Source organism: Buteo buteo, chromosome 17, assembly GCF_964188355.1.
Source record: "Buteo buteo chromosome 17, bButBut1.hap1.1, whole genome shotgun sequence".
Classification (NCBI taxonomy): domain Eukaryota; kingdom Metazoa; phylum Chordata; class Aves; order Accipitriformes; family Accipitridae; genus Buteo; species Buteo buteo.
The window spans coordinates 1127862-1155720 of NC_134187.1; the positions used below are offsets into that span (position 1 = coordinate 1127862).

The window sequence follows — 27859 nt, forward strand, 5'->3', positions numbered from 1 at the left end:
GGTAAGGTCAGTGGTTCACAATTTCTAGCAGCAGACTTCCACCCCTACCAGTAGAGTATGGGTCTGTTTTGCCTAGTATTCAAGCCCCAGCAAAACTGGATACACAGCTCTCTCATCGTCATCTCCCGTCCTCCCAGGCTGTCCTTCCTCCATCTCCCTCCTCCTGGCTGCAGTTCCCCCAGGAAAGACAGATCAGCACCTTGAGGAAGATGGTCTTCACTTTGGCACAGTCCTTGCCCATCTCCTCATCCACAATGGAGTAGAGGATATCCTTGGAAGGGACGCGGGCGTAGGCAATGCGCTTGTTGTTGCTCATCATCCAGATGAAGATGTCAGGAATAGTGTGCTGAGGCTGTGAACACCAGCGAAAAGCCCTGTCAGTGTCTCCGCTCTTTCTAACCACTGAGGCACCAGAGGAGCGGGAGACCTTCTGAAGGCAAATTCAACAGATGCCACAGGAGATGGATGTATCTATTGCCACATCAGGGCCATTGAAATGGTTTCGAGCCTCCAGCTGCAGAAGCTTGTCTGCTTAAGAAAAGCTGCTCAGCGCTAAGCTCAGCAGGGTGAAGCCTAGTAGGAAGGAAAGCAGGATTTACATTTGTTCTAGTTTAAAAAAAATATAATTTTGGATTAGAAGACTAAAGATTTTCTTCCTCTCTTCATTCAGTGGCCATGGGGACTGTAGGGCAGGGGCAATACCTTCATTCCTTACTATGGAAGAGGTTCCCTGTCTGGACAGGTCCCATCGCACCTTATAGTCTGGTTTATGTTCTGCTGTGGTGCGTCAAAGCCAAGGAGGGCCTTGCTGTAACAAAGGATATGTAGTCGAGGCTGGGAGCCTGCCATGGGAAATGAGGTGCAACAGCTACAGCTCGCATGAAGACCAATAACCCCCAATGCCTGACTCAGTCCTAAACTGTAAAAATATCAGAGGAATGGTATAATTTTCTGAAGGAAGGAAAAAATACTTTGCAGATACAGCATCCCTTTGGAAATGCGGTAACTCTAATATATTGGACTATTATATCTCACCCGTGAGCTGGAGTGAAGCAAGAATACAGTTGCATTGCTAAAAATGAGACAGTTTGAGTTCTGTGAGAGGACAGGGCTTTGTCCCACAGCCCTTTGTAAAGCCACTTATTTTAACAACTCTCTACCTAGCCAGGATCAGAAACGGCTCCCTGCTGCTGACTTTAATGCTCTGTGGACATGTGCCACCTTCCGATGACTGATCCCCCAGGGAACTGCATGGCCTTGCCATGGCTGAGGCTGGCAGAAATACCTTCAGCTCAGCTGCAGGAGGACCCAGCTCTGTTACTGGCTGGGAAGGGCTCTGAAATTTGTTTTAGCACCGACTTGTTCCAACCCAGCAGTGCATGGGCAAGCCCGGGAGGCATGGGGCAGTGCGTAGACTTGGAGCGGCTCCTCGCACAAGATCGGTGCTACTGGGGACCTCTCCTGCCTACAGGGTTTGCAGAGAGGTCTCCATCCATCCCCTGCTGCTGTCGCCACATGCTGACCCAGCTCACACTGTCTCTACGTGTGGAAGGACTCACCTCGTCTGCCAAGAACCGGAGTTTCTGCAGGAAGTTTTGCACCAGCTTCAGCTTGTCTTTCACGGTGTTCTTCTTCACCTGCGACCGCAGAGTCGTGGCTTGCTGCCCCATGTTCTCCTGTGGTTGAAGGAGAGCCCAGGACACCACATTAGCAAGAGCAGAACGGAGCACAGAGAAGGGAGCAGCACCGGGCAGGTCGCTGGTGTTTGGGAAAGGGTGGTGAGGAGGCAAATGCCTTAATCCCACCATGTGCCTCCTGGTGATGGTACTTCTGATGCCCTTTCAGCAGCCTTGGCAGGATGCAGGGAGGTCCCCTGACAGTGCAGAGACATCTGTCCCAGCAGAAGGTGTGCAGGACAGAGAGGTGTCAGCTGTGCTTAGGGCATTTTGGGATGGCTTCTAGCCTGGTATTAAGGGTAGTCTCTCCCCTTCTGCTGACCCTGCTGTAATTCAGCACCTGACCATTCAGAAAAGGGGACGTGGAGGCTTTCACATGTTGAATTTATCGCTCTCTAGTATGCAGCTGGCTACTGAAGTCAGTGTCCATGGCTGTGCCAGCTGGATAAGCCACCTGCTCTTTGTGCATCTCTTTTGCACATTCAACTCCTTTGCAAGGAGCTGGGCTAGCAGTCCCAAACATGTAGGCTGTATCTATCCCTGGAGCAGCTGTGCTCTGCAGGGTTCCCTTAAATTATTCCTTCCCAGTTTCCTCAGCAGCAATGCAGCTCCTCCTCTGCACTCCTGGATTTCTTTCCGAGGCAAAGCAGAGTGTGGCGGAGGAGAGGCAGCAGCATGGACCCAAGTGCCACCTGGGATCTGTGCAAGACCCAAATGCTCTTGGGCTCCTCTATTAAGAAATGAACCCCAAACCCTCAATCCACAGAGCCTGGAAATCAGCACGCCTAAGGACCAAAGTTCCCCACTTTGGTCATGAATCCTCCTCCCTGCCCAGCTGAATCCCACTTACCAGCTCCCGCATGCAGGACTTGAGTCTCTCCCGGTCCAGCCTCGTGCGGGAAGAGTGGTGCTGGTCTTTGTCAGCCAACGTCACGAAGCGCCTGGTGGAAAAAGGTCGGCAGCATGAATCCCACAGGAGCCCGTGGGCTCTCCCCAGGGAGCCGTGGCCGGCTGGATCTCTGCCAGCAGGACAGCACCTCGCTGGAGGAAAACGCCTCCATTCCTCCCCAGTCTGCAACGCAATCGCGGCCAAGCAGCCTGTCTGCACCCAATGCTGAGTGTCACGCATGGGGAGTAGGTGCTGACCAGGTACCAGCCTGTGGAGGCCACAAGGCTGAGGCTTTCGCCACTGGTTTGGGGTCTTTGGGGTGCAGATGTAAGCACCACCTCACCCTTGCTCCAAGCCAGAAGGCAGCTGACATGTCATTGTGTCAATGCAATTAAATGCTTGCCCGTCATCCAGACAATAAGGAAGGTGAGCTGATGCTCATGACCTTGCCCATAGGCCCACAGAGAGCAGGGATCTGTAGCGTGCCACCTCTGCCCATCTTTTACTCACAAGCACCCACTGCTCAGCTCCTCCAGGACCCCTCGGAGCCGGCGCTCCGGGTGCGGCTTCTCCGTCTTGATCATTTCCTGCACGTCGTTGAGCCCTTCCTCCTGCAGCATCAACGGGGGACTGGTGAGGGGGTGGTGGGGCAGAGCCCCTTGGTGGGACACGGTCCCCCCTGAGGTCCAACCCTGCACAGAGCAGCCCTGTGTGGGCTGCCAGTGGGAAACATCTGCTGCTTCTCCAGACCTGCTGCCCTCAGGTCGGGCACACGTCTGGCTGAGGGGACCTGACTCTGGCTGAGGGGAATGGCTCCACCGCCCTCCGTGAGACTAGCTGGCCAAGGTCCACACCGTCTTGGCTGGACCTGCCAGGCTCTCCCTTTGCGGATCCTGCTGTGAGCCTGCCGGCATGGAGCTGACACAAAGGCTCCTTGGGAATTAGCTGAGACTATTAAGGAGACTCTGCCGCACAAGTGGTTCACCCCTGCAGTCCAGGGGGACAAAGCCTCCCCGCTCCTGCTCCCCTTGGTGGGCACACCTGGGTCTGACCCACAGAAAAGTCAACGAGTTCTTAGGATTTGGACATTCAAATTGCGGAGCATTTAGCACTGGGAAACTTCCCCCTTTCTGGCACAAGTTTGCTAGTGGGTCCTCGCGCTGTTTGTCCCTGCTTTGTGACAAGCTGCAGAGATGCGCAGGGAGCCTGGATGTGCCTCATGCCAGCCCCTGCCCCAAGCTGTCTCCCTCCCCAGCACGTACTGACCAGCTTGTCCGCAATCTTGTCCATGATGTTGGCATTATACAATCTGCGACGCTGGTCCTGCCACCAGCTCTTGATATAGATGCAGGGCTTCTTCTCAAAGTATGGCAGGTGGAAGTAGTTCCTGCAAGAGGAGGCATAAGAGATGCTCTGTGGTGGTAACGCTCCTGGCCAGGAACAGCCCTGTCCCACACCTCTCCCAGGAAGGCAATGCTGTGCTGGGGAGCAGCATATATAGGAGATCAGGCATGGGAGAGAGGGGGCCAAGGTGAATTACACCCTGAAGGACAGAGGCTCCAGCTCTCCTAGCACCCTTCCCAGTGCCAGACCCAGTGCCCAGGGACTGCAAATTTACTATCATCTCAGACTTGGTGGCCCAGAGAGAAACTAGGGAAGGTCCCACTCCCACGACCTCAGCCATAGCCCAGCAGAGAGCAAACATCTCTGGTGTGGCAGCAGCGTGAGCAGGGGCACAAGAGAAACCGAAACCTTAACACCCTTTTCTAAATGCTGGTAAGCATCTCCTGTAGTCCCCTGGCCTTCCCAGCAGGCAGAGGGCTCTGCCCTTTGCAGAGCTGACAGCTTTCTGTATACTGGTGGGATGGAGCGGTAACAGTCGTGGGTACAGTTAAAGGAAGGATGAAGATGAAGAATGGGTTCATGCTTCTTGGCTGCCTGAGCACTGGCCATGAGCTGGGATCCACCCAGTCTAAAGCCACTGCAGATCCTGCTGTACCCTTAGTTAAAAAGCAGCTGCAGCTCATCCTTCCGAAGCCACCGGTGTGTTTCCAGCCAGAGGATGTCAGCAAAGCCCCACGGTTGAGTGTGAGGCTCCCAGCACCCAGGGACTGGAGACAGCAGGGTAAAGAGCATGAAAGTCAGGTCCCAGGGGACAGGCTCAAAAACCTTTGGGGATGCTCATGTCCATGCAACATGGGCCTCGACAAGGAGCTGGTGAACAAGCGAGGGAACCCCAGGTAGACATTTTTGTCTGGAGTGCAAATACCCTCGATTCAGTGTGGTTTCTTTCATTTCCCAATTGAATTAAGTCAGGCAGTTAATTCTATTAACATCTATCTACTGGTATAACATGGTTAAAATCCACTTTAAGCATATCTCATCAGGTTAAATCCAATTAGCTTTCCTTAGTACTAGTCCTTTGTATTCAAATCCAGGCTGTGGCTGAAGCCCAGCCCAGCCGTCCCAAGCCACATGTGCTGATCCTGTTCAGTTTGGGGCTTTCTGATCCAGCTGCTTGGGGTGGAAAGCACCAGAATCGCACTTGCTGCTGTCTGGATCTTGTCTGAATTTTAGGATGACGGCTACCTGCACATCACAAAGCAATTTGTAAAGCAGACAAAAAAATTGCCATCATTTTATAGCTGGAGAAACTGAGGCAGAGAAACCAGAAGCAATTTGTCCACTGACAACCAGCTGTACAATGACAGACCCAGGTAGGACCCAGTTTTCCAAGTCCTGGTTCTGTTAAACACCGGAGTGTGGCTGTCAATGACCGTAAGCAATGGGCACAGACAGACTCACCAAAAGAGAGATGCTGTAAAGTAGGGAGGCTGAGAGGACTTAGAGTCTTTTACCCCGATCTCCTGCCTAACACATTCTCAAGACCTTTTTCCAGCAGTTTTTGCATCCTCTCATCTCTGCGTGTCAGTGACTTTGTCTAGCTTTTAAGACCCCAAGTGATGAAGAAAAGCACTTTGTCTCAGCACAAATTACCCTCACTTCTGAAATCTATGCCGTATCTCTGGATGGACCTTTCCTTTTCTCCACATGGTGCTCATGATGTTTTTATATGTTGGGCAGCTAGAGAGAGCACAGATGCAAAGCCCAGACCTCTCCTCCCTGATGTGCATTACCAGTTTGTGCCAGTGATCTTAAGGAAGGACCTGTTTATAGACTGGTTTCCTAAATGTACAAAACTTATAGGTACAGGAGTTAACCTGTTTTTTTCAGTGCCCACCAACAATTATCTGAATCCACTGGTTCACTTCATCCCTGTTTACCATAAAGGAAGAGCACTAAAGGTATCAGATAGCCTTGAGTTTTGGGTGCACATCTGGCCAGGTGTATGAAGGACAGCCTTTGTAGAGAAGCCTGGGAGATTAATTCAGCCCGTATTGGACATCAGAGAATCCACAGGAATGCTCAGAACTGTAGGGAATGGGGTGGGGATTCAACTGGCCGACTGTAGTATCCAAGGTATCTACACGTGGTATCTAAAGTCCCTTTACAGGGCATGGAGATCTGGTCTCCACTGCTGCTTCCAGGTCTGTTTGGCCAAAAGAATCCAAGCCCAGTGTGGGCACTGACTTCACCTCTGCAGACAGCGGTGGGAGCTTGGACACCCAGCGCCTGTGGGAACAACTACAGACCATGTCTGAACTGAAAGCCACATCTTTGCCCTGTGGCACTTCAGTGGCCAGGTGGGCATGCTTACCTGTCTGTGACCAGGGGCTTCACGGGTTGAGTTGAAGAAACAGAGATCAGCTCTCCATCCTCATCACCTTCATCCTCACTTGAGTTCTGGAGCAGCTCGGACTCCTCCTCATCACCATCCCCTCCCTCTTTCTTCCTCCGTAGGATGGGTTTGGCCATGCCATCGATCTGGTTCCCGTAGTTACCTCAAGGAAAAAAACGTGAAATAAAGTCACAGGGTTGTAACTCCAATCAGGCTTAATCTCTTGGCTTTAATTCAGGCTGGGGAGAAGTTTGCTCTGCAGGAACCATGGGGGACAGTGGAGTTCAACTCTCCAAAACCATGCCCAGGAACCATAAATTAGTGATGGGTGTCTGTCCCCTGTTCATGTTCCCCATCAAGCCCATAGGAATACACACCCTCCCTTGGGTGGTCAGCCTCAGGAGACACAAAGCCAGGATGAGAGAGGGAGCAGCTCCACTGGCCACAGCACAGCATGCACTCAATAGATCATTTGGGGCTCCGTATGGCTTGTGCCTGTAGAGCAGCCATCGCCTTCTCCCTAAACTGAGGGCCCTGCATGCTCTAGCATGTGTTGGTATGGAAAATGGGGAAGAAACCCTGCTCTCAGCCTTGGATACTGCATTCCCCACCAGGCATGCTTCAAAACTACCCTCCACAAAAAAGAACCAACCTATTGTAACTTCGAAGTTGATGGGTTTGTCACCAATCTTCCTGTCGATCATGGTAGCTTCCAGGAAGGCTCCAAAGAGAAAGAACTCCTCCATCTTCCCAGTGCAGTTCTGCAGGAGAGATCACAGGGATCCGTGTTGAGGTCGGTCAGAGGGACGCCTAGGAGGGCAGGTCCCCTTGGACCGAGGGGTGCATCACCTGGCACCTCTGAGCACCCTCATGGGCTTTTTGAAGGTGAGATGTCACTGGCTTTCAACGGGACCGTGAGGGTTTTCACTCCCCCAGCCTGAGCCATCTCTAGGCTCATTGCAGAGAGAGTTTAATTAAAGATTTTAGCCTGACTTTTAAATGTGTTGAGATCAGTCATCCCTTGAACATGAGGGACTGTCTAAGGGACATTCAGGAGTATGAGCCTGAGTTCACTCACAAATTGAATTAATCAAACCACACCGAACCATCTGTCTGGATGCTCTTTCAGAACTGGAATGGCTTTATTTCCAGGTGACTTCATTTCCCCTGGAGGTGAATTAAGGCCACTTTACTTCTGAAGGAAAGCTTTCACACAGAGGGTGCACTGCCATCAGACTTCTCAATTTCTGCTTCATACTGTTGGCTCATATGGATTGGCATACGTAGGCATCCCCAGGTAGGACAAGCCTGGATGTGTCTGTTTATGCAGAGCACAGGCAGCAGCCTTGCGGGGTCTACATCTCAGGACTAAAGCTGTGGGGCTTCTCTTGTCAGGAAACAGCCATTCAATTTCTCTGACCAGTTCCACCCTGCCAGAATTGCTTGGGAAATAGATTAGATTCTTGGCTTCTGTCTGAAATCCATCTTTGGGATAGGAGCGAGACAGCTGGCATTAGGAGATGGCTCTTTGTCCTTGTCTAAATCCCAACTGGAGAAACATCTCAAAAGTTTAGGATTCTCCCTCACTCAGGTATTCCTTCTGTCCAGCACTCCTAAGAGGCGAGCATTTGAATGAGCGTAAAATATAAAATCCTTGCAAGATTTGCATTCATTCTGGATCCCCCAGGATCCAGAACATTTAGGACAACACTAAATGAAATCCTCAGTTCTTGAGACCAAAGGTAATTAACCAAGAGGCCTGAGACCCATGACTCACCACTGCCAGCTGTAGGGTTAAGGGTGACTTACGTCAGCAATCGACGTGGCCTGCTCGACTTGCACCTCGGTGGAGCTGTTGATCTCTGGATTGCTGGTGTCCAAGATCTCCACGGCAAGGCTCATCAAAAGCCTGGCCCGGAAGGAGACGCCTTCACCCAGACCCTCGTTCAGCTCTTGGTGCTCGTCCATCAGGGTGTAGTTCCGAGTGGAGCCGTACATGTTCACCCACGCGGGGCCAAAGGTGGGCAGGAAGCCTGGAGCAGATCGGACATGCACGTGAGGAAGGGGATGTGCGAGGAGGAGGAGGGCACGTCTTTGCCTCAGGACACAAACTCAGTCGTGGGTTGGCCTCACTCCGGGTCTGCGTACGATGACGCAGGCTTGAATATGCATGTGTGTGGGCGTGGAAATGCCCAGTGTATGGTTGCAATTGTGCGAGTTACCTAATGTGAGTCAAGAAAAAAGAACCCCCCCCATTAGTCCCCTTTCTAGAGCCATCTTTGGTTTCACATTGGTCCTGCCTACGTATGCTGGTGTGTTCATGTGCGTGTGAACAGGGAAGCCTGTCAGATATTCATCCATTTATGGCAATGAATTTTTTGTTCTTGGGTGTGTTTGCTTTCAAGTGGTAGACTGGAGGCTTGTGAAGAGAGTTGGTTTTCAAAGAGTGCACATCCCAGTGATCTCAGAAGACCACTGCAGTGAATCAAAGTCTCTCCAGTTGTGCACCAAGAAGCAGCCTATCTCCAGGGGTGGGGAAGGATCCTAGGCTATTTTGCTGACTCTGCCAAAGGGAAGTCTCTTTATCATGAAGAAGGTAGCTCAGTCTGCCCCCCCCCCCTTAGGTTTACCTTTGTCTCCTTCATTAGAGATCTTCCGCAAATCAATGAAATGGGTACCGATGGCCACATCATTGACTTTGTCTGAGTCTCGGATCTGGACCTTTATCCGCTTGCACAACGGGGGGAACATTTCTGTGAAGACTATTTGCTCATTCCAGAGAGGCTCATAGCTGCTTTTTTGTATGGATGTCTTCCCCTGCCGAGTGAGAGGAGACAGATGTTTGGTAGCAGTTTGAGCTCCCAAGCCATCCCTCGCAACCCGAACTGCTCCCTTGCTAATGACCGCTAAAATATGCATTCTGCCTTCTGACTCTCCTCTCCCAAGTAACAAGCTCCTTTCCTCAACCGGAGAGTGCTGCAAACCCATCATAGTCTGCACGAGAGAGGGGAAACATAGCAAACAAGGTGGTTTAGCCATGCATCTCAGCATCTACATGCCAGGACAACTGAGATCATCTCTGGCCACCTGCACAATGGCTGGTCCTGCTCATGTTAGCTTTCAGGGTTACCCTGGTACCGCACACAGCTTGCTCACCTTCTGCCCTGCAAAGACCACCTGCACGTAGGGGTCTACCAAGTCCTTGTTCTCCCCAATGAGAGCCTTCTTCACATTGGCCATGATGCTGGTGTTCATACGGGGCAGTCCCTCCGCTCGATAGATCTTGATGTAGAAACGAGCCCACTGCCTCTCCGGAGGGACCCCGTCTGGGAGGAGGAGGTTCCTACAACATCAACGCATAGGGTTGGAAACAGCTGCTGGGGCTAGCAGGTTTGTCAGGAGAGGCTTACCGAAGAGGGAAAAGCTGCCGCGCTTTCTGAGCACCAGCTCTGTGGAGGCAGAAAGATGACCATTTCTGCAGCCGTACATTTTAGTGCTGTTCTGTTTCTGCCCATCCTCCTGTTTTGGGGTGGGGAGTGGTGGTTTTGTAAGCAAAATCTTAGAGGAGCCCCTTAAGGTGCCCCTGGGACAAAGTGCATTCCACTAAAGGGATATAATTATTGTCAGTGGAATCTAGGGGACAAATAAACTCAGCCTCATTTAGACATCTAAAGCAAGCCAGATGAATGGGATATTAGAATAGCCTTTTTTCTTTATCAGGTCACAAGGGGAGCTCCACCAGATTGGTTTTCTTGGAATATTTGGCTTTCCTCTTCTGGGGGAAGAAATGAGAGCCACCGGGGATGCTGTGAACAAAACAATTTCTAGAGGAATTGCTGGAGTTGTCCATGAAAAAGTGGGACAATATCACCACTGCAGCATGGAACACTGACCCAAAATAGTTCAGGTGGTGCCTTGAGCCAACTAGTCCCCAGCAAGTCAAGAAAGCTGCACTGGTATTTTACTACTAGTCTGTGTTTCTGACTATGTGATGAGAGACTGAGAGGTGGACTTGAAAGCCTGTGGCTGCATGTGGAGATATTTAATCAGCCTGAAATGTTTTGAGGCTGGAACTAAGTTTTAAGCTCTCCTGATTTTTCTTCCATGGCCTTTTAGATGCTCTGGGGAGTAAGAGAGCCCTGCCTACCCATGCAGCCTGGGAACCTGATCCAGACCCTGGCAGTGAGTGATGAAACCTCATCCCATCCCATCCCAGGGTCAACAGCAGCATTATGTAAACAGTGGGGACATGAGGTTGGTTGACATCAGGCCAGCATTGGTATAGAGAGGTCAACGACTAGCAGATGGTCTGACCTGACAGCAAGGACTGGTCTGTACTTGATATGACCTGGATTTGCACCAGTAATATCTGCCATATGTTGTCTCTCTGAAAAGCAACTTATTGGTCCCTCATTGCACAGGGTAGGTATGTGTACTAGAGGGGCTGTCAGCCTGATGTGGTACGGACGCTGTCCTCATTGTACGATCCAAGGTAAAGAGATGTGAACAGTCATTCCCAAGAAAGTCTGTGTGATGCTGGCTCTGCAGATCCTTACCCTTCAATATCGTCCTCTTCTGTCTCGTTGGCTTTGTGGGGTGTCTTGATGTTGTCCCCTTTCCCTACCACGGCGATGTCACACTTCAGGTAACCTTTCAGCCCAGCGGTGAGATCTTCAGGGTCAGAAAGGATGGCCCATTTGTGGTAGAACTGGTGCTCTGGAAGCCAGGGGATAAGGCAATCATTTATCAGAATGAGACACAGCAATTGCTGCAAGGACTGGAAATGTAAGAGACATCTTCAGGTGTGAGGAATTCAGACAGAAACCCCTGAAAAATTCATTAGGAAGATGTGTCTCATGTTGAAGACTGAGAAGCAACGGGATAAACTGTCTGAAGGGGGGTGGAGTCTCCATCACTGGAAGTCACCATCCCTGGAGGTATTTAAAGGACATGTAGATATGGCGCTTAGGGACATGGTTTAGTGGTGGACGTGATAGTGTTAGGTTAACGGTTGGACTTGATGACCTTAAGGATCTTTACCAACTTAAATGATTCTACAATCCTAAGTCTTCAAGGTCTCAGGTGCCTTTTGGATGGTGTTAGAAAGACTTCACCCTTCTGTGGAGCAGGGAATCAGACTAGATGCTCCCTTAAGGTCCCCGTTATCATCTGCTGACCACCCCTCAAGTGCAGACTCTGGAGGCTTCATTTACATCTTAGCTCTCAGGCTTATTTATAGAGGCAGAATGCTGCAATAGGTGTGACATAGGAGCAAGGAAAATAAAAAAACCAAAACGCAGTGATTTTGGAGGTATCTTTTCTGAAGGGGTGTTGTGTGTTCAGCTCTGGCATGCTGCGAGCACCGGGCCCTCAAATGGCCATGGCTGCTGTGTTTATCATCAGTGAGCAACACAACAGCAGTTCTAATCAACGTCTCTCTCTTTTCCATTGCACAGCAGATATCTTCCTTTCTTGGTTTAAATGCCAGCCACAGAGGGCAAGATCCAGCCCGTGACCTTCATCTATCTGGAAGGCTGATATCTTGCCTAAGCAAGTTGCCTTGGGCTTCCTTCTTCAGCAGGTCGGTGGATAGAGACCAGCACACCCAGAAGGCATCTCAGCCTCTGGCTGTAACGCCTTATTTCAGGATGGGATATACAACCTTCTCTGGAGGTAGGGTGTTCTTTCCTGACCACAGAGGGTAGCCCAGGTGACTTGCTTACGTCTAGGATACTAACATTAAGTTAGATAAGCATCACCCAAGGAAACTAGCACCTGCCCGGCTACCTTGCAAGGACATTTATTCAACGGTGCAGGTAGGCACATAGGACTGTGTGTAAACAACGTTTACATACCAGGTTGGGTATAAACAGTTCCAACGTCCATCTTGAAGGAGCCTACCAAAGTCCCACTGCGCAAGAGGTTTTTTGAGTGGATCACCTGGAAATTGAAGGGGGAAAACAGGTCAGACTGTTTTTTCATGTCCTGGGAGCCATAAGGCTCTTTTCAGAGGTGTTCAGTGTCAGACAGAAAAGGAGCTATGTGTTTTCCTTGGTCTGTATAAGGACACTAAGAGGCACAGTGCGGTTGGCAGCTCTCGCTTAGCGGTATTGCAAGCAAGTATATACTTGGATTGAATACAAAAAAATGCAAAGAAATTAATCTTTGAAACAAGATGCAGTTTTCCAGCCACTATGGGAACAACCACTGGGACGTTTACCTGAAGGAAGGGCCTTTAGGATGCTCCAAATCTATGGTCTAATTCCCTTTGTGTGAGAAATTGTACAGCTGGTCTGTGCATGGGATAGATATGGATACTCCTAATTAGCGTGCTTTGGTCAGTGAATCTCCAAATCTTGTTCGCCACCCTCCTCCATGGCTGTGGGGAGGGCTGCAGTGTCTGCTTTGCTCTCAGCATCTGTAGTCCTGAATTTCCACAATACCTCTGCCAGCCTCGTGCCCCCCCCAGGAAATCCTCTGGCAGGCTTGGGAAGGTCTTTCCTCTCCCCAAGCCTAAACACATCCCAAGAGAGGTTTAGTTCTACCTGGCTCTGAAATACCAGAGATCAGCCAGAGAGAGAGATAGTGAATACAGGAGTGGAGCTGTGTGGACCCAGCAATGAAGGTCAGCAACAGAGAGGGGGACTGGGGGTCTGCAAAAGAGGTGAGGCTTGTAGGACCAAACATCTCAGCTCCTGTAGGGGGGGGTCTCACATCAAGGACTTTAAATCCATCCCCAGTGCATATACAAAATGGGCTGGTTTCTTCCAAAGCCCCACGAAAAGGACAACGCAATCATGCTCACTTACAGACAACTTGATGATCTTATCGAACATGACATCGGGGGGGACGTGGAAATCAAAGACGAAGTACTGAAAAGCAAAGAGCAGTCATGAAGGGAGGAGAGCTGGGGTGGGCTCCTTTTGGACTGAGAGGCAGTATTACGGTGCATGCTCCAGCTGGAGAAGCTGTGACTGCCTGGAGGCGCATCCTGCAGCACATGTCACAGCAGGGATGCACCTGTGTAAGCCCCAACGCTTCCAACCTCTGCAGTCTGGGGAATTAGTAGGAAGCACTAACTTCTTAGAAAAAAGAATAATTCAGCACAGATCAAGTGAGAGCACTTTTTACCATTTTTGCAAAATATCAGAGGGCAAAGGCTTCATTTCTCCTTCTGCGTGGTTTGAGATTTCATCTTATTCCAACAAGAGGTGACAGATGAAAAAAAGAAAAACCCCCAAGTGACAAGAAATTACATTTAATTGACTAATGGCAGCATAGACCCCAAGGAGCAGGTAGCTGTGAGCATCACTGGCAGACAGACCCACCTCATTGTAGTAAGGGCAATTGGTCGATTCCTTCATGGATGTGTATTTCTTTTCCTCTCCAACTTCCACGCAGACCACGGGGTCCATGTTGAGCCCAACAAGCTGCCGGGCCTCGATGATGGTGATGCTGACCTGGGGAGAGGGATTTGTGCACCTTCACCTCCTGAGAGCAGCATCAGATGCTGCTCGCTGCCTTAATCCCTGTCTCCCCATCTCTTGTTTTTGAGAGATGCCTCTCATCCATCCCTGCCTCCCGTCCCCTCTGCTGCCATGGACTGAGGCAGTGTCTTGAGGTTTCCCAGGGATGGAGCCTGGAAGATCCAAGTCCTTTCCTTTTAATTCTTAGATCTTCCACAAAAGCCGGTTGTCAAAGGAAAGCAGACATACAGAGGTCAGCAAGGCACGTACTTTGTTCATAAATCAGCCTAGCACTGCAAATCCTGTTATACTCCAGAAATTAGCCATTCTCCATGAACACTAACCTTGCGATCCACATGTTTGCAGTGGCCAAATAACTGGACCTTGTGTCCCTTCTGCCTCTTGGTTGTAATTTGTTTTGCACCTTCCCCCTCCTCTTCATGTTCTTTATGTCCCCCCCACCCCTCCTGAACCAAGCACATTCATTCCCTGTAAGCCTCACAATTTGGTCTGCAGTGGATGCTGCAAATGTTATGTAATAAATCTCTAACAACAATCATTATTTGCATTGTTCCAATATATATTGCTGTGCTGAGAGGTGAGGACATAAAGCTAAATCACTGCTGAATCAGCGGGACTTGGCAAAAATGAGAAGACAAGCCAATTTATGAATCACGCCGGCACCAACTAGTAAAAGAAAAGGGAGCAGCATGGATCATCTGAGCTTTGGCAAACTAAATGTGTAGTTCTAATTCTAGATAAAGTGGCAGGAATGGAGCATCACTGAACAGGACAACAGCAGCCATGTACCAGCCTATCCGAGAAAATCCACTGAGCAACCTACTGCCAGCCAGGGCTCACCAATCTTGAATACTAAACAGCATACTGAAAGCTCTTGGGGAGTGTCCTGGTTTCAGCTGGGATAGAGTTAATTTTCTTTCTAGTAGTTGGTATGGTGTTATGTCTTGGATTCAGTATGAGAAGAATGTTGATAACACACTGATGTTTTCAGTTGTTGCTAAGTAGTGTTTGGACTAAGTCAAGGATTTTTCAGCTTCTCATGCCCAGACAGCGAGAAAGCTGGAGGAGCACAAGGAGTTGGGAGGGGACACAGCCAGGGCAGCCAACCCAAACTGGCCAAAGAGGTATTCCATACTGTGTGAACTCATGCCCAGTATATAAACTGGGGGGAATTGGCCTGGGGTGCAGATCGCTGCTCAGGAACTAACTGGGCATCGGTTGGTGAGTCATAAGTGATTGCATTGTGCATCACTTCTTTTGTATATTGCAATCCTTTTATTATTATTATTATTGTCATTTTATTATTGTTATTATTATCATTATTAGTTTCTTCCTTTCTGTTCTTTTAAACTGTTCTTACCTCAACCCATGAGTTTTACTTTTTTTCCCAATTCTCTCCCCCATCCCACTGAGTGGGGGGGAGTGAGTGAGTGGCTGCCTGGTGCTTAGTTGCTGGCTGGGGTTAAACCATGACAGGGAGTAAGAGAAATGTATTGGAGATAGCTTGTTTCAATCACAGATTAATTTGGGCTTTCCGGGCTTCACATGATGGAGAGCAAAACCAATCAATTACTTAATCTCGAGCTTATCGCTCGACCATTTAAATGCCGGCTCTTGGGAAGTCATGCTTTGTGAGTGCAGCGCATTGAAACCCAGCACGAACTTGTGCCCTGCAAAACGGTCCCCTCATCCCTGGAGTTGTGACCCCCGTGAGCTGAGGTTGGGGGCACAACATTGTCACCTACCTGGTAGTCCATTGGCCTCCCAGCACTCGGCTCCATTTTGATGTCAGGCTTGGACCTTGGGAGGGGCAGAGGAAACTCTCAGTCAAACCACAGATGGACTTGCAAGCTGTGACACAGCATTTGCAGGGTGACCCCTCAAAGCTCCTGCCCTCTTTGAATCTGAGGAATAAAACCCCTGAGAACACACGGTTGTGGGGTGTCTGCCAGCGTGCCCTCACCTCCTGGTTTGCACAAGCTCACATCTGGACCTCACCTCTTGTTCGAGACATTGGTGGTGACAGCTGTGACGGAGGCCAAGGAGATGGTGTCTGGCTCCAGTCTGCCTCCCTGCCTCATGGCTTTTCGGTCCAGGTCTTCTGCCTCCAAAACAGCGGGTTCATCTGCATAAAGGAGACAAAAGAATGTCTCTTATTGTTTCCACTCGGTGAATAATTAAAGGCGAAGAGAAAGGTAACCAATATGTCCTATCAACCTCACCTGATAATACAAAGAACAATGGTCACCAGGTCAGGTCACAATCAACCTGGTCTAAAAAGGGATTAAAAAAGAGGTATTGCCTCCTGTGACACATTATTCTGCCTGGGCAGCATGCCCATGTATGGCTTTGTGCAGGCAGAAATCCAAAAATGACAAACACACCAGACCTCAAGGGGTGAAAGAGCATTTGAGCATGTGTTGCCGCTCTAACTACCAGAAGAGCGGTTGCAAAGACAACCAACTGTCTAGTTTTTGGGTAGAGAGGTCTGAAAAAACAGGAGAAAGGGGTCATTTCCTAAGAATAAAAATTTCTGCAGGGAGAGTCAAGACCCCAGATTCCCCTGGCACTGAGACACAGCTGTGTACTCCACTGGTCTGCGTCTCTATTGGAAGAAGTTGCTGAGATATTCCTCTCCTGTGCACAATCCCTGTACATGTCATGCCTGCTCCTCCTGCCTTTGCTCTGGCTGAAAGATGACCACAAAGCAGCAATGATTTTTCTTCTGTTGGGACAGAAACATCAGTAGAGTTGTCGGGTCACTGGTTTGCTTTGGTGGCATGGCTGTATGAATCCACTCATACAGCACAGACACTGCTCCTGGGAAACAGGTTCCCTGTCTCTCTACTAACCTAGGCAAGCTTGTAGCTTGCTCCAGGAGATCGGCATGCTCCAGGAGAGCAGAAATCAGGTTTTTCACCATAGTCTGGATTGGTTTTGTGAGATAAGATGGGCTTCTGATGAAGCGAGGGAGATCTAGGCTGGGTGTTAGGAAAAGGTCTCCGTCAGGGTGGAGAAGACGCACTGCTGCAGGCTGGGTGGGGAAAGGGGCTCCTCAGCTCAGCTGGGAGTTTTTGAGATTGAGTCAGAGCCACGCCAGCCGCCAAGGACCTAAGCAGGTTCGATTCTGCCACGTGCGGGTGGGCGGACAGACTCGCATCCTCCCAGCTTGGTTTTCGGTGATTCAGTGGGTCTTTCGACCTGAGCAGGACCAGCAGTCTATGGGAGGAAAGCAGACCATGGCAGAAGAGGGCTGCTGGCTTGGCCAACAGGCAGAGGGTGCGACACATCCAGCCCGTCCCATCACCAGCTGGCCAGACCAAGGGTAGGAATCACAACTGAGCCAGCACGGAGGCTGAGAGAGGAGGGTGGTGTAAAGAGAGCAGAGCCCCGCTGAGGTGTGTGAAAGCCTGGGGAAGGTGGAAGAAGGAGGTCCGCAGCTGTGCGGCACTGACCACACCATGCAATACAGCAGCTGCGTCGCAGCCATTCCCTGACCGCGGGTAAATCCCCGTCTGTGACAGCACTCTACTGCCTGACTGCGCACCCTGTTCCTGCCTTTGCATCCCAGATGCTTTCCCCATGGTCTTGCGTGAAGCTTTAAGCACGAGATGAACGCTCAGGCACTGGGGAGAGAGGGCGGGCACCCAGGTTTCAATGCCATGCCTCCCCACAGGCTGCGAATGCTTCTACCCACACTGGTGTCCCAGGCCAAATTCCCTTTTCCTACCCTCAAACCTGGCTGAAAAACAGCGGAGATTTGCCCAGAAACATTATCCAAAGCAATGCTTTGTCCTTGCTCGCAAACATGCGTTCCCTCATTTCTTTGCTGTTGAAACTCAATCCTTTGCTCTGAATGGAAACAGCAACAAATTTCCGATCGCTGACCCTCTTGTGCGTTTCCAGAAAGGCGTCCGATTTCAACGCCGCTGCGGTGCCGAGCCCGCGGGGACCGGCAGCCCCGCAGCAGCTGAGCCCTTCCTCTCGTGGTGCTGCTGCTGCACCGCACACCCAGCAAGGTGCAAGGGCTAAATCCTGCTTTGCGTTATCACGTTTGCAGGTCGTCCCCTCAACATAATCCAGAAGCTGCCTACATGGCTCCCAGGGGTTGTCACAGGTGGGATATCACAAGGTGGGTGATACCCGGCCAAGCCTTCAGCTGGAGACTCTCTCCATCGGTTCCTACTTCCCATTCCCCTGCGGAGACCCTCTCTCCAGCTCTCCTCCCAAGCACCCAATGCTCCCTGGCTAATCCCCGAGTTACTGACTGGCTGTGCCCGACATGACCCACTTCGGGGACAGACATTTTAGTAGGGCCTGTAGCAATAAGACAAGGGGTAATGGTTTTAAACTGAAAGGGGGCAGATTCAGACTAGATATAAGGAAGAAAGTGTTTACGCTGAGGGTGGTGAGACGCTGGCCCAGGTTGCCCAGAGAGGTGGTCGCTGCCCCATCCCTGGAACCATTCAAGGTCAGGTTGGACGGGGCTCTGAGCAACCTGGACTAGCGGAAGGTGTCCCTGCTCATGGCAGGGGGATGACCTTGAAAGGTCTCTTCCCACCCAAACCATTCTGTGATTGTGTAATTCCATGGGGTCTCTCAGGTGCTTTCCTGGGATGTGGAGGATAGCCAAAAAGCGGCACTGGAGCAGGGAACAACCTCTTCCCAGGAGCACCGTACCTTGTTTCCGATGGTCATCCTTTGGAGGGCGCGTCTTGCCAAGCTTCATAGCTGAAAAAACTCCTTTCCCGGCTCTGGAAGAAGAGATGGAGAAATAAAAAACCCCATCAATTCCTGTATTTTTCATGCTGTTTCTGGGACTTGGGAGTGGGAACAGGAGGAGTCTTTCACAGCTCAAAAGCAAGAGAGGAAATATCAGCTGAAAGACTAAGCAGGGGCTGCTGCAAACGTGCCACAGGGCAGAGTCGAGACTGCAGCTAAATGCACTGCCGTTGAGTCTTGGGTCTCTTTTTTTTGCCTCAGGGAATGCCCTGACTTGGAATAAAGCACAAAGCTGGAGCACAGTGTTAGCAGCCAACAAACTCTTCCCCGAGACCCGTGCCTCCTGTCTCTGCTGCTGGCCCCGGCTGTGCACAGACTTCTCATCTCTCCCGACCTGTTTGTGCAACTGCTCCCCAGTTACCTAAAACCATTTATTAAAAATGAAAACAGCCAACCACTTCCCCCAGCACCCTGCTGTGAAAAATCAATAACCTCTTTGGCTAGATCAGCAGCAAACCTATGCAGATCCTAAAGTTTTTGCAGCAACATGATTTTCCCCCTTCCAGCATGGTAAACACCAGTACCAGGTCAGTCTCAGCTCCTGGTCTGAATCTACACTGGGGTCAAATTCACTGAGGGCAGTTTGGGCTGGATTGTCTGACAAAATAATGGTTTGCAAATGGCTTGTCAGTTGCTTTCTAAAAATAGCCATCATTTCAAGACAACTTTAAAAAGTAGAACTTCTAGCTCCAAATGCTTCAGTGGGGCTGGGACAGTTACTCCAGCTCAGAAATCAGCCCATGCAACCACAAGTGCATTGACAGTCTGGACTCCTACGTTACTTGGCGTTTGTTACATACACGTACAGCAAATATACACAAATACAGCATTCAGTAAACGATAGGATTTCTGCACTGCAACCTGGATTGCTCTCAACTGCAGATCTAGCAAACGGGCAGGTATTGCTAAAGACCATAAAAGCCTTGCAGATATTTTCAGGAGACTGTTCCCTGTATTTGGAGGTAAGTCTGTGCTGCTGTTGCAAAGAGGTGGGAGGTTCTGAGTTACCCCAGTGAAAGTTACAGAGTCTGGATGTGATGTGGATTTTTAGCCTGAAGATTCAGCTGGAAACCTCAGTAGGAAAGAACCTCCACAGTGTCTGTAAAACTGAAACCAGCGAGAAGTACAAGTCAGACCATGCGATAACCCTGTTCTGATATTGAAGACCAAAGAGTAGGAGAGAGACTTGAAGGCAATGGCCTGTGACTGTCCCAAAAGCAGAAGGTGGTAAAGCTGAAGAGGAATTTTTTTGCTTGGAAAATTCCCATTCCCTGAAAGCGTTGCTTTTTGCAGAAACCTTGCAGCTTGGATGGACCTGTTCTTGGGCCAGCTTGGAAGCAAGGGGGGACCTCACCTCCAGCCTTGACCTCACCTCCAAGCTGGCTGCAGGGCAGGGGAGCCAGGGCTCAGCACCAGCCCTGGATGCAGCAGGATTGGGATGCGCTGCCCACAAGCCAGGCAACAGCACGGAAACTGTGGGATCCCCCAGTCTCAGCTTTGATCACATCTGGCTGGGCCCAAAGGATGAAGCTGCACTTTTTTTTTTTTTTTTTTTTTTCCAAAACAAAGAAGTCCTGGCATTGCAGCCAGCCTGATGCATTTGTTGTCTTAAATAACAACTGGAAGTTTGCAGGCTGCTGACAGAACCGGAGCAAATGAGAAGAAAATTAAGGAGAATAGGAGGATAATGTATTCACCAAGTAAGGGGGAATTCAATCGGGGCAGAAGGCCAGCATAAGATACAGGAAACTATTTATAGCTGAGGTTTAATTGGGACTAAAGCAATGCTTGGGCCTCAAGGCAGTCTCTGATAGCTGTGATTAATTCACAGGATCCTCAGTGAAAGGGCAGTTTCTCAACAGATAGGAGGAAAGATGAGGACTAGATTTCTGTATCTGTAATCCTGCCAGGGAACACCTGCCTTGAGGTGCTATGGGGGAAGTAACACTTTCAAGCTATTTGCAAACTCATTTTTTTACGAGCAAATGCTGTGATAAGAGCTCAGGCTGTGAAACTCTGCTCCAAGACCACTCTCCATCACTGAGTTTCCTTCCAGCAGCTGTGGGAAATCCAGCAGACATACAGCCCCTCCATAAGACAACATACCTCCAGGGTCAGTTACATTACATTCGCTTCTTTCCAATTAATTTCTTAAAAATGGAGGGTGGAAAAAAATCCCACCAGCCCCAGAGCTGGCATGCAGGCAATTTTCTCACTGATGGTTAATGATAAAATCACTGTATCTGTCCTGGGAATTTCCGAGGTTCCTTGGGAAATAAAACAAAGCAGAAGAGCAGCTGGCGATGGAACCAGTAGGACTCTGCAGGGAAGACACTGGCAGTGCTGGTCCTCTACCAGGACCCAAAATAACAAGGTCCTTGCGTGGGCACTGAGGATGCATTGGGTCCTGGTTAGCACAGCATCCGATGCCCCTATCAGTAAAACGATCAAGCTGGTTTTGGGCCATGTGGAACAAGACTGGGATTAAGCCCCTGGGCCAAGCAGTGTGCACTGAGACCCGTCCCAGCAGCACCAGCCCAACCCAGTTCCTTCCAGAGCGATGCACGTGGGAGCTGGTGTCAACCCCATCCCCTCCCGGAGCGATGACCCCTCGCTGCCAGCTGAGCCTCAGTAAATGTGCTGGGGACATCGGCTGCAGGAGCCTCTCGTGTGTCCCCAAAGGTAGTTTTACTGCAGAAGAGGCCCCAGAAATGGGAAATGGCTTCTAGGACATCCGCTAAACGAGCCTCAGCTCTGGCTGGTTCAGAGAGCTGAGTCCAGAGAGCACAAGATCCCTCAGTGTCATAAAACTTCAGGTGCTGTCCCCACGCCTGCATCCTGGCCACAACTCCCTGTTGCTCTTCACAGCCCACAACATCTGGTACTGCCTCCTTCCTTCACCTTACTGGTATTATTGCAGTGGACTGGAGTCCCAGGGAGGCAAATATCTAGGAAACAACAGAGTTTGAACATCACTGAGAAAAGAAAAAAAAAAAAAAAGAAGAAAAAAAAAGGAAGAAAAAAGAAAAAAAAAAGAAAAAAGAAAGAGGATTTTGGCAGCATACTTGATACGTGCTGAGGAGAAGGGAAGAAGCAAGTGAAGGATGAGGAAGGAGCCACCCCAGATGCTCTGGAGGCAGATGCCCAGCGGCTCACCCTTGTTCCCCAGCCCCTTCCCAAGCCCCATCTGTCACCTTTTCCAAGCCAAGTGAGCTCTGACACGTCCCATACACCCCCCTCCTTCCCATCCCGTGGGAGTACTACCTTCACCCGCTGGCTGTCCAGGACTTGGCTTCCCCCAGGAGGAAGGAGATGCTGGAAGAGCTCAGCCGAGACCGGAGAGCGCCCAGCGGCACGTCTAGGGTGGAGCGGCCATCCCAGCGCCGAGGGCAGAGCCGTGCCCCACGTGCCGGTTGGGATGGAGCGGGGATGAGGACCCCGGCCAAGCCTCCTCTCTGGGCACAGCGGGGTCTTTGCAGCATTAAACAGGGGTCGTGCCAACCCCTCCACGGGTCCTGCCAGGCATCCGAGGGTGCGGATGGGAAGCCGGCACTGGCAGAGAGCTGACACCGTCCCCACATGAATATTACATGAGGGCCCGCGAACCTGAGATGCCGACACAGTCTGCGTGGTGGCACCAAGAGCCCCCCCCGCCCTTTGCCAAAGCCTGGGTTTAGCCTGGTTTCCTAAAGAACTGACATGCTGCAGAGGATGCTGCTGCCCACCTGCCTGCTCCCCCCCAAAACAGTGCAAGCTGCTGGCCTGTTGCAACCCAATTTGGCAGCAGGGTCAAGACTGGGTTCCGGCAAGCTTGGGGGTGGAGGACCGAACACCTTGACTGTTCCCAAGCAGGGACAAGCCTCCGGACAAGCTTGAACCTGTATTAGACACCAGAGTCTCCACCCAGCCTCCCACAGCGTTCTCCCCTTGGATTTTCTTGTGTCTAATACAGGACTGAGCAGATGAATTCTCTTCAGTTGATGGCAAAGCACACATCCTCTGTTTGGTTTGCTGCTCCCAGAAGCACTTGGCTTTGTCCTTTAGGGTTTTGCCCGTGTGGGTCTCCAGGATGGGAGCACGGAGGGACAGACAGATTTTGAGACAAGGTCAGAGAGGTGGAAGCAGGCTTTCTCCTAACCAGCTTCTAGTTAACGATACGGTTGCAGGTTACTGGTTAATTATTCATGGGTAAAAAGGACATTTTAATCATTGCCTTTTACTGGGGAGCTGGGAGCAGGGAACACGGTTTCCAAGGCTCAGTTCTTTGCAGGAATTATGCCCGTCAGGCAGGTGCTGCCTCCATCAGCCCTGTCTTCCAGTTCTCCTGCCTGTACCGGGGACAGACCCCACTGCCAGCCCCACAGGGTCATCCTGCACACACCGCCCTTGAGCCCAGGGCAGACCCTGACCCTCAGACCCAGTCTGCCTCTCCCCCTTCCCCACACAGCCAAACTGGGGAGGGGAGCCAGCAAGGGCCAGGCTGCCTGGTGCAGGGCGATCTCTTCCCATCTTTTCTTGAGTCTGCCCTCTTCCTGCTGACTGCTTGAAGGCATTTCTCTCCTTTCCCCACCTCATCTCTGCCTCCTTGCTTTACACCATTAATCAGAAGAGTCCCTCAGTAAGATACTGCCCTAAACTGGTCCTTCAGCTGCAGTGCAATAAACACGAGCCAGAAGGGACCTCACTGATTGGGAATTGCCCTGCGGTGACTGCAGGGATCATCCCCTGGACAGCAGGAGATTAGCCTGTGCTCGAGGAGACTCGAGTTTAAATTTCAGCAGATCTGCTAAGCCAGAGAGCTGGAGGATGCTGCTGTTGGGAGAGAGCTCAGACACAGCCCGGTCTGGCATCAATGCAAGCAGCTGTGGATAAAAGAAAGGCAGGAGCTGAAGAAACTTGTCTACATGGATGATGTGGCAGCCTGACCTGTGGGCACAGGAGCTGTAAAGCTGGTGCTAAGTCCCATTTGCCCAGCCCTGTGCTGATGACCTGCACCCAGACCCTCTCCTGCCCTGAGCCATGCCCAAGCTGGGAAACTCACCCCCCAGCCAGGACCCATCCAAACCTGATGGGAGCCAGCCTTCTCTTGAGACCTCACAGTTCCTTTCCAGTGCTGCCAGAGCCTGCTCCAAGCCTGTCTTTTACATTTGGCTTTTGCTGTAGATAAATATTCCCTGCAGGCTCTGAAGCCTGAGGCCACACATCCAAGAGACCCAAGCTCCTCCAGGGCTGACAGGCTCAGTTTTAGAGAAAGGGAGAGCACACCATGTACGGGATCAGCCACGACATAAGCTAGGAAAGCTGGAAACAAGGAGGAGAAGGAGCGGGGAGAGCGAACCTACTTGTGCTCCTTCGTCTTCTCTCTGCCTTTGCTGGAGCCGGTGGCCACGCATCAAGGGAACAAAAGGCAAACAAGCTTCAGTGCACTTCAAGTGCTTCAAATCAGACCATAAAATCAGAAGAGGCTGCTCTTCCCTTGTAGCTTCCCTGCTCCTCACAAGTGCTCCAAGTGCCCCATCCCCAGGCTGCGGTCACGGGCAACCTTCCTCAGCAGGGCTGACCCCAAACACCCCTGTCCTGCCCACTTCTGTAGTTTAGGCGGATAACATCTCTGCACGACCCTTTGCTAGGCTAGAGGGGCTCAGGGGAACCGCAGCTCCCTACTCCAGGAGCTGGGGGTGACGGGCATTAACTGGATGTGCGTATGGGGCCGGTAAAGCAGCTAGAGCTGTCTGTGCGTGCACAGATTGGGGATGCTGCCGGGGCAGGAGACAAGGCTGCTTCTGCTTTTTGGTAGAGGGGAGCGGACTCCTTACCTCCCACAGAGGTGTATTCGTGTCCTCCCTCCAGAGAGGGCTCGGCTGGAGGAGATGGGCTGGAGCTGGGGGTCCTCATCCCCGTCCAGACTGCCTCTGCGCCCTCCTGCCCCCATACCGCGCCGGACCGACTCCTCACCTCCCTGGTTCACTTCGCAGACCCCTGCTCCGGCTCTGCTTTCTGCCTTTTAAACCTGTTTTCCTTCTCTCATGGCTCCCGCATTTCTCTCTTTGTGTCCTCCCCCCCTCCAGTCACTCTTTCTTCCCTGGCTAATCTCCCCCATTGTGCGCCAACAAAGCAGGGAGGAGAAAGCAATTAACCAGCTCTAGAAAGTAATTAGGAGGGTTGTTTTTTAATTACAGCTTGTTACTCTCCTTCACCCTTTGGCCGTGTCTGTGCTGAGGACGTGGGGCAGGAGGATGGTTTCAGAGCATGAAGCTCCAGCTCCCTGTGCACTTAGCTGCTGGAAAACCACATAGGAAAAAAAAAAAACGTTTGATGTGTTGCTGGATGGGTTTTAGAGAGGTGAAGTCCAGAAGCCGAGCTCCAGCACATGACAGGGGGCAGGACCCAGCGGTGGGTGGGAGCTGGGAAGAGCAGGGTCCTCCTGTTCAGCCCAGCGTGGGCAGGGATCAGCTTAGAGTCTGGGCTGGAAAACGGCCAAGAAAATCCATCCAGGAGCTGCTTCTGAAACAAGCAGCCCTGCTCTCTCCCTGCACAGGAGAGCAAACCAGCAGAAATTATTCCCTTGCCAGCTGAGCTTGCCACGGGAGCAAGCAAACACCGACGCCAGCACCTCAGCTGGTTCATCTGCATTGTAAAAGCTGCCCTAGTGCCCTTGCCCAGTGCGGGGAGAGGATTTAAATCACTCCGTGCTTTTTCCTGCAGCTCGTGGATGTGGTCTGAGCTCCCTGCAAAGCCATGGTTCATCTCCATCTCACCCCACAGTGTGGCTGGTTCATCTGGGTCTGAACACACAAGCCCTTTGCATCGCTGCAGGGATGAGCATCTGCATCTCCCCGAGCGACTCACTGGTGCGAGACCCTTCCCTGCCACAGCAGGGCTGGGAAACTCTGCCTCCCCACCAGTGCCCCTCCGAACGGCCCTGGGAGTGCCAGACTGTCCGGTCTTCCCCCATGCTGGGATGGGGAGCAATATTTTCGGGTGGGTGGGACTGGGCAGTGCTTGAGCCTGCATCCTTCCCCTGTTCATTTCACCGGTGTACATGTGGTCTGGATGAGGGATGCAGGAACACAGCAGTGGCTGCCCTCTTGCTCTGAGCGTCTCCCTCCTCCTGCGACTCTGCCCTCCTGGCTCCCCTATGCAGCAATGCATGGTGCTTCTGGTCCTGGGCACTTGGATCATCAGTGCCTGGGTGAACAAGCTGATTGCACTACATGAGAGATGCAGAGATTCTTCTCCAAGGGCCTGGTGGAGCAGCTAACACCAGATTACTCTTTCTCCCTCCCCTCCTTTACCCCTTGCCCCTTCCACTCCGACCCTCACTGCAAAAGTTGCCTCTCTGACTCCAGACAGCCACAGTCTGGGCTCTGGGTGCCTGAAAAGGGCACAGATTTCCCATTACTGGCACCGCCAGAGAATTCTCATTTTCTGCCTTCAAGCGACTTGGTCTTAAGCATTCTCACTAGCACAGAAGAACTTGTGGTCCTGCCCTGCAGCCGTTTCAGGGGGATGCAGTAACACTGCTGCGAAGGGCTAGGGGCTGGAGCTGGAAAGTGAGCATGGGCACAGTCAGGGATGGGGGAGTCAGGGTACCTGAATGGTAACATGAGATGTCTTTTCTCTTTCCCCTTAGCCTTAGCTCTGCAATCACAAAGAGCAATTCATTCAGACATGATTCATCCTGCTGCAGTGGCAAAGACCCTTGCCCACCTTCTCCCCTCAAAACTCCCATCACCAGCATGCACCAAGCAATCAACCAAACCCAATTCGCAAGCATGCCAGAGGGAGATCTTGCTGCATCAGGACTTCCTAACCCACTGGCATCCAGGGAACTGGGTACAGAGAGAGTGACAGTACTGGTGGTGCTGGAATGAGGAGGGAGGAGAGAGAGTGCATGAACAAGATAGAACAACTGACAGAAAAAGAGCGTGGATGGATAAATCATATGGCACTGGGCTGGCTGGTGCTATGCATAGATGGATGGACAGATAGCATCACAGTAGGATGGATGGATGGATGGATGGAATGGCACTGGCATGAATGGACAGATAGACAGACCTGTACTGGGATGGATGGATGGATGGATGGATGGATAGATGGATGGTGAGAATTGCAGTGATGGATGGAAAGAAATGCAGTAAGATGGATGGATGCATAGGACTGTATTGAGATGGATTGATGGACAGGTGGACGGATCGGTGGATGGTGAGAACTGCATTGGGATGAATGGATGGATGGGTAACGGGTGGGTGGATAGCTAGGCAGACAGACTATCCTTGAAGCTCCTTTGGAAGGTCCCTGACTAGAAGGAAACATGTCCTTGCTGGGCATAGGAGAGAACAGACTGAACACAAAGAAGCCCTGCTCTTCGGGGAGGAGGAGATGGGGTGAATACAAGAAAGCCCTGCCCTGCATTAAGAGGAGGGCAGGAAGCAGCTAGGACCTTTCCCTGGGTCCAAATGCCATGCAGGGATTGGTACGCCAACACGCATGTCACATACATGCACACAGCATGCCCAAAGGGCCTGAGTGAAGCAGGGATACCACGACCAGTACCTGGGATCTTCAGGGTCTTCGCTGTTTGGAAGAGACACAGCCAGGAGGATGAACGTGAGGAAGATACAAACCCACCCAAACAGACATACCCTCCCACAGTCCCTGGGAGCCGGCCAGGCCAGGGGAAGGGGCTAACGGCTGCCACCACCCCCTGGGAGGATCCTTCTGGGCTGATGCCAAGAAGGTTCATTCAGGGCAATGGGCACCAGTGGGCAAGCTCTCACTCTGGCCTCGGCCAGCACTGCGTGGCGAGGTACCGAGGAGCCATTGTCCCACAGCTCTTTGCAGAACCTCCCGGGTCCTGCTTGCCAGTGGCAGGACAGCACCCTTCTGCAGGTTTCTCCTGCATCTTCTCCACCTCCCCCAGATACTGAGCAGCAGCAATGAAGAACAGACTTAGAGGGATGTGTTGGGGCTGGGATCATTGCCCTGGACTCAGCCATGCCAGATAAATTTACTTATACAGATGTATTCTTACTAATGGCGCCTTTGGGAGTCCACCAGCCCTACAGATGGGGTGATCATCATCATATTATGTGGGATACGGCTGCAGAGGGACCACAGGACCCTCTTCTCTTTTGCAATGTGTCATGAAGAAGGTTTGCAGGTGTGGCTGGGTCCCAGAGAAAGCTCCAGGAGCACAGGGCTCGTATGCTGCTGTACAGCTCTTCCTCCCTTCCAGGCTTCAGCTCCAGCTCCAGAACACTCACGTGTGCTGTCCTGCACTTGC

The 27859-nt window shown here is 51.3% G+C and overlaps 1 protein-coding gene across 2 annotated transcripts in view; it reads right to left on the reverse strand.

The window, feature by feature from the left end:
- The window catches only part of OTOF (otoferlin), a 106370-nt gene that overhangs the window by 23232 nt on the left and 55279 nt on the right, over nt 1-27859 (reverse strand). Inside the window, exons 9-28 of one of the 2 annotated variants that reach the window (XM_075049786.1) lie at nt 27130-27150; nt 26167-26214; nt 23916-23945; nt 18472-18545; nt 15790-15916; nt 15537-15591; nt 13633-13764; nt 13114-13176; nt 12160-12244; nt 10861-11020; nt 9461-9647; nt 8935-9121; nt 8114-8337; nt 6957-7065; nt 6284-6467; nt 3832-3952; nt 3076-3176; nt 2527-2617; nt 1560-1676; nt 200-352 (exon numbers count right to left, since the gene is read on the reverse strand). In XM_075049786.1, coding sequence (XP_074905887.1) covers nt 200-352; nt 1560-1676; nt 2527-2617; nt 3076-3176; nt 3832-3952; nt 6284-6467; nt 6957-7065; nt 8114-8337; nt 8935-9121; nt 9461-9647; nt 10861-11020; nt 12160-12244; nt 13114-13176; nt 13633-13764; nt 15537-15591; nt 15790-15916; nt 18472-18545; nt 23916-23945; nt 26167-26214; nt 27130-27150 — 2269 coding nt within the window. The remainder of the gene's footprint in view (nt 1-199; nt 353-1559; nt 1677-2526; nt 2618-3075; nt 3177-3831; nt 3953-6283; nt 6468-6956; nt 7066-8113; nt 8338-8934; nt 9122-9460; nt 9648-10860; nt 11021-12159; nt 12245-13113; nt 13177-13632; nt 13765-15536; nt 15592-15789; nt 15917-18471; nt 18546-23915; nt 23946-26166; nt 26215-27129; nt 27151-27859) is intronic. The other variant, XM_075049787.1, reaches the window with a different exon arrangement.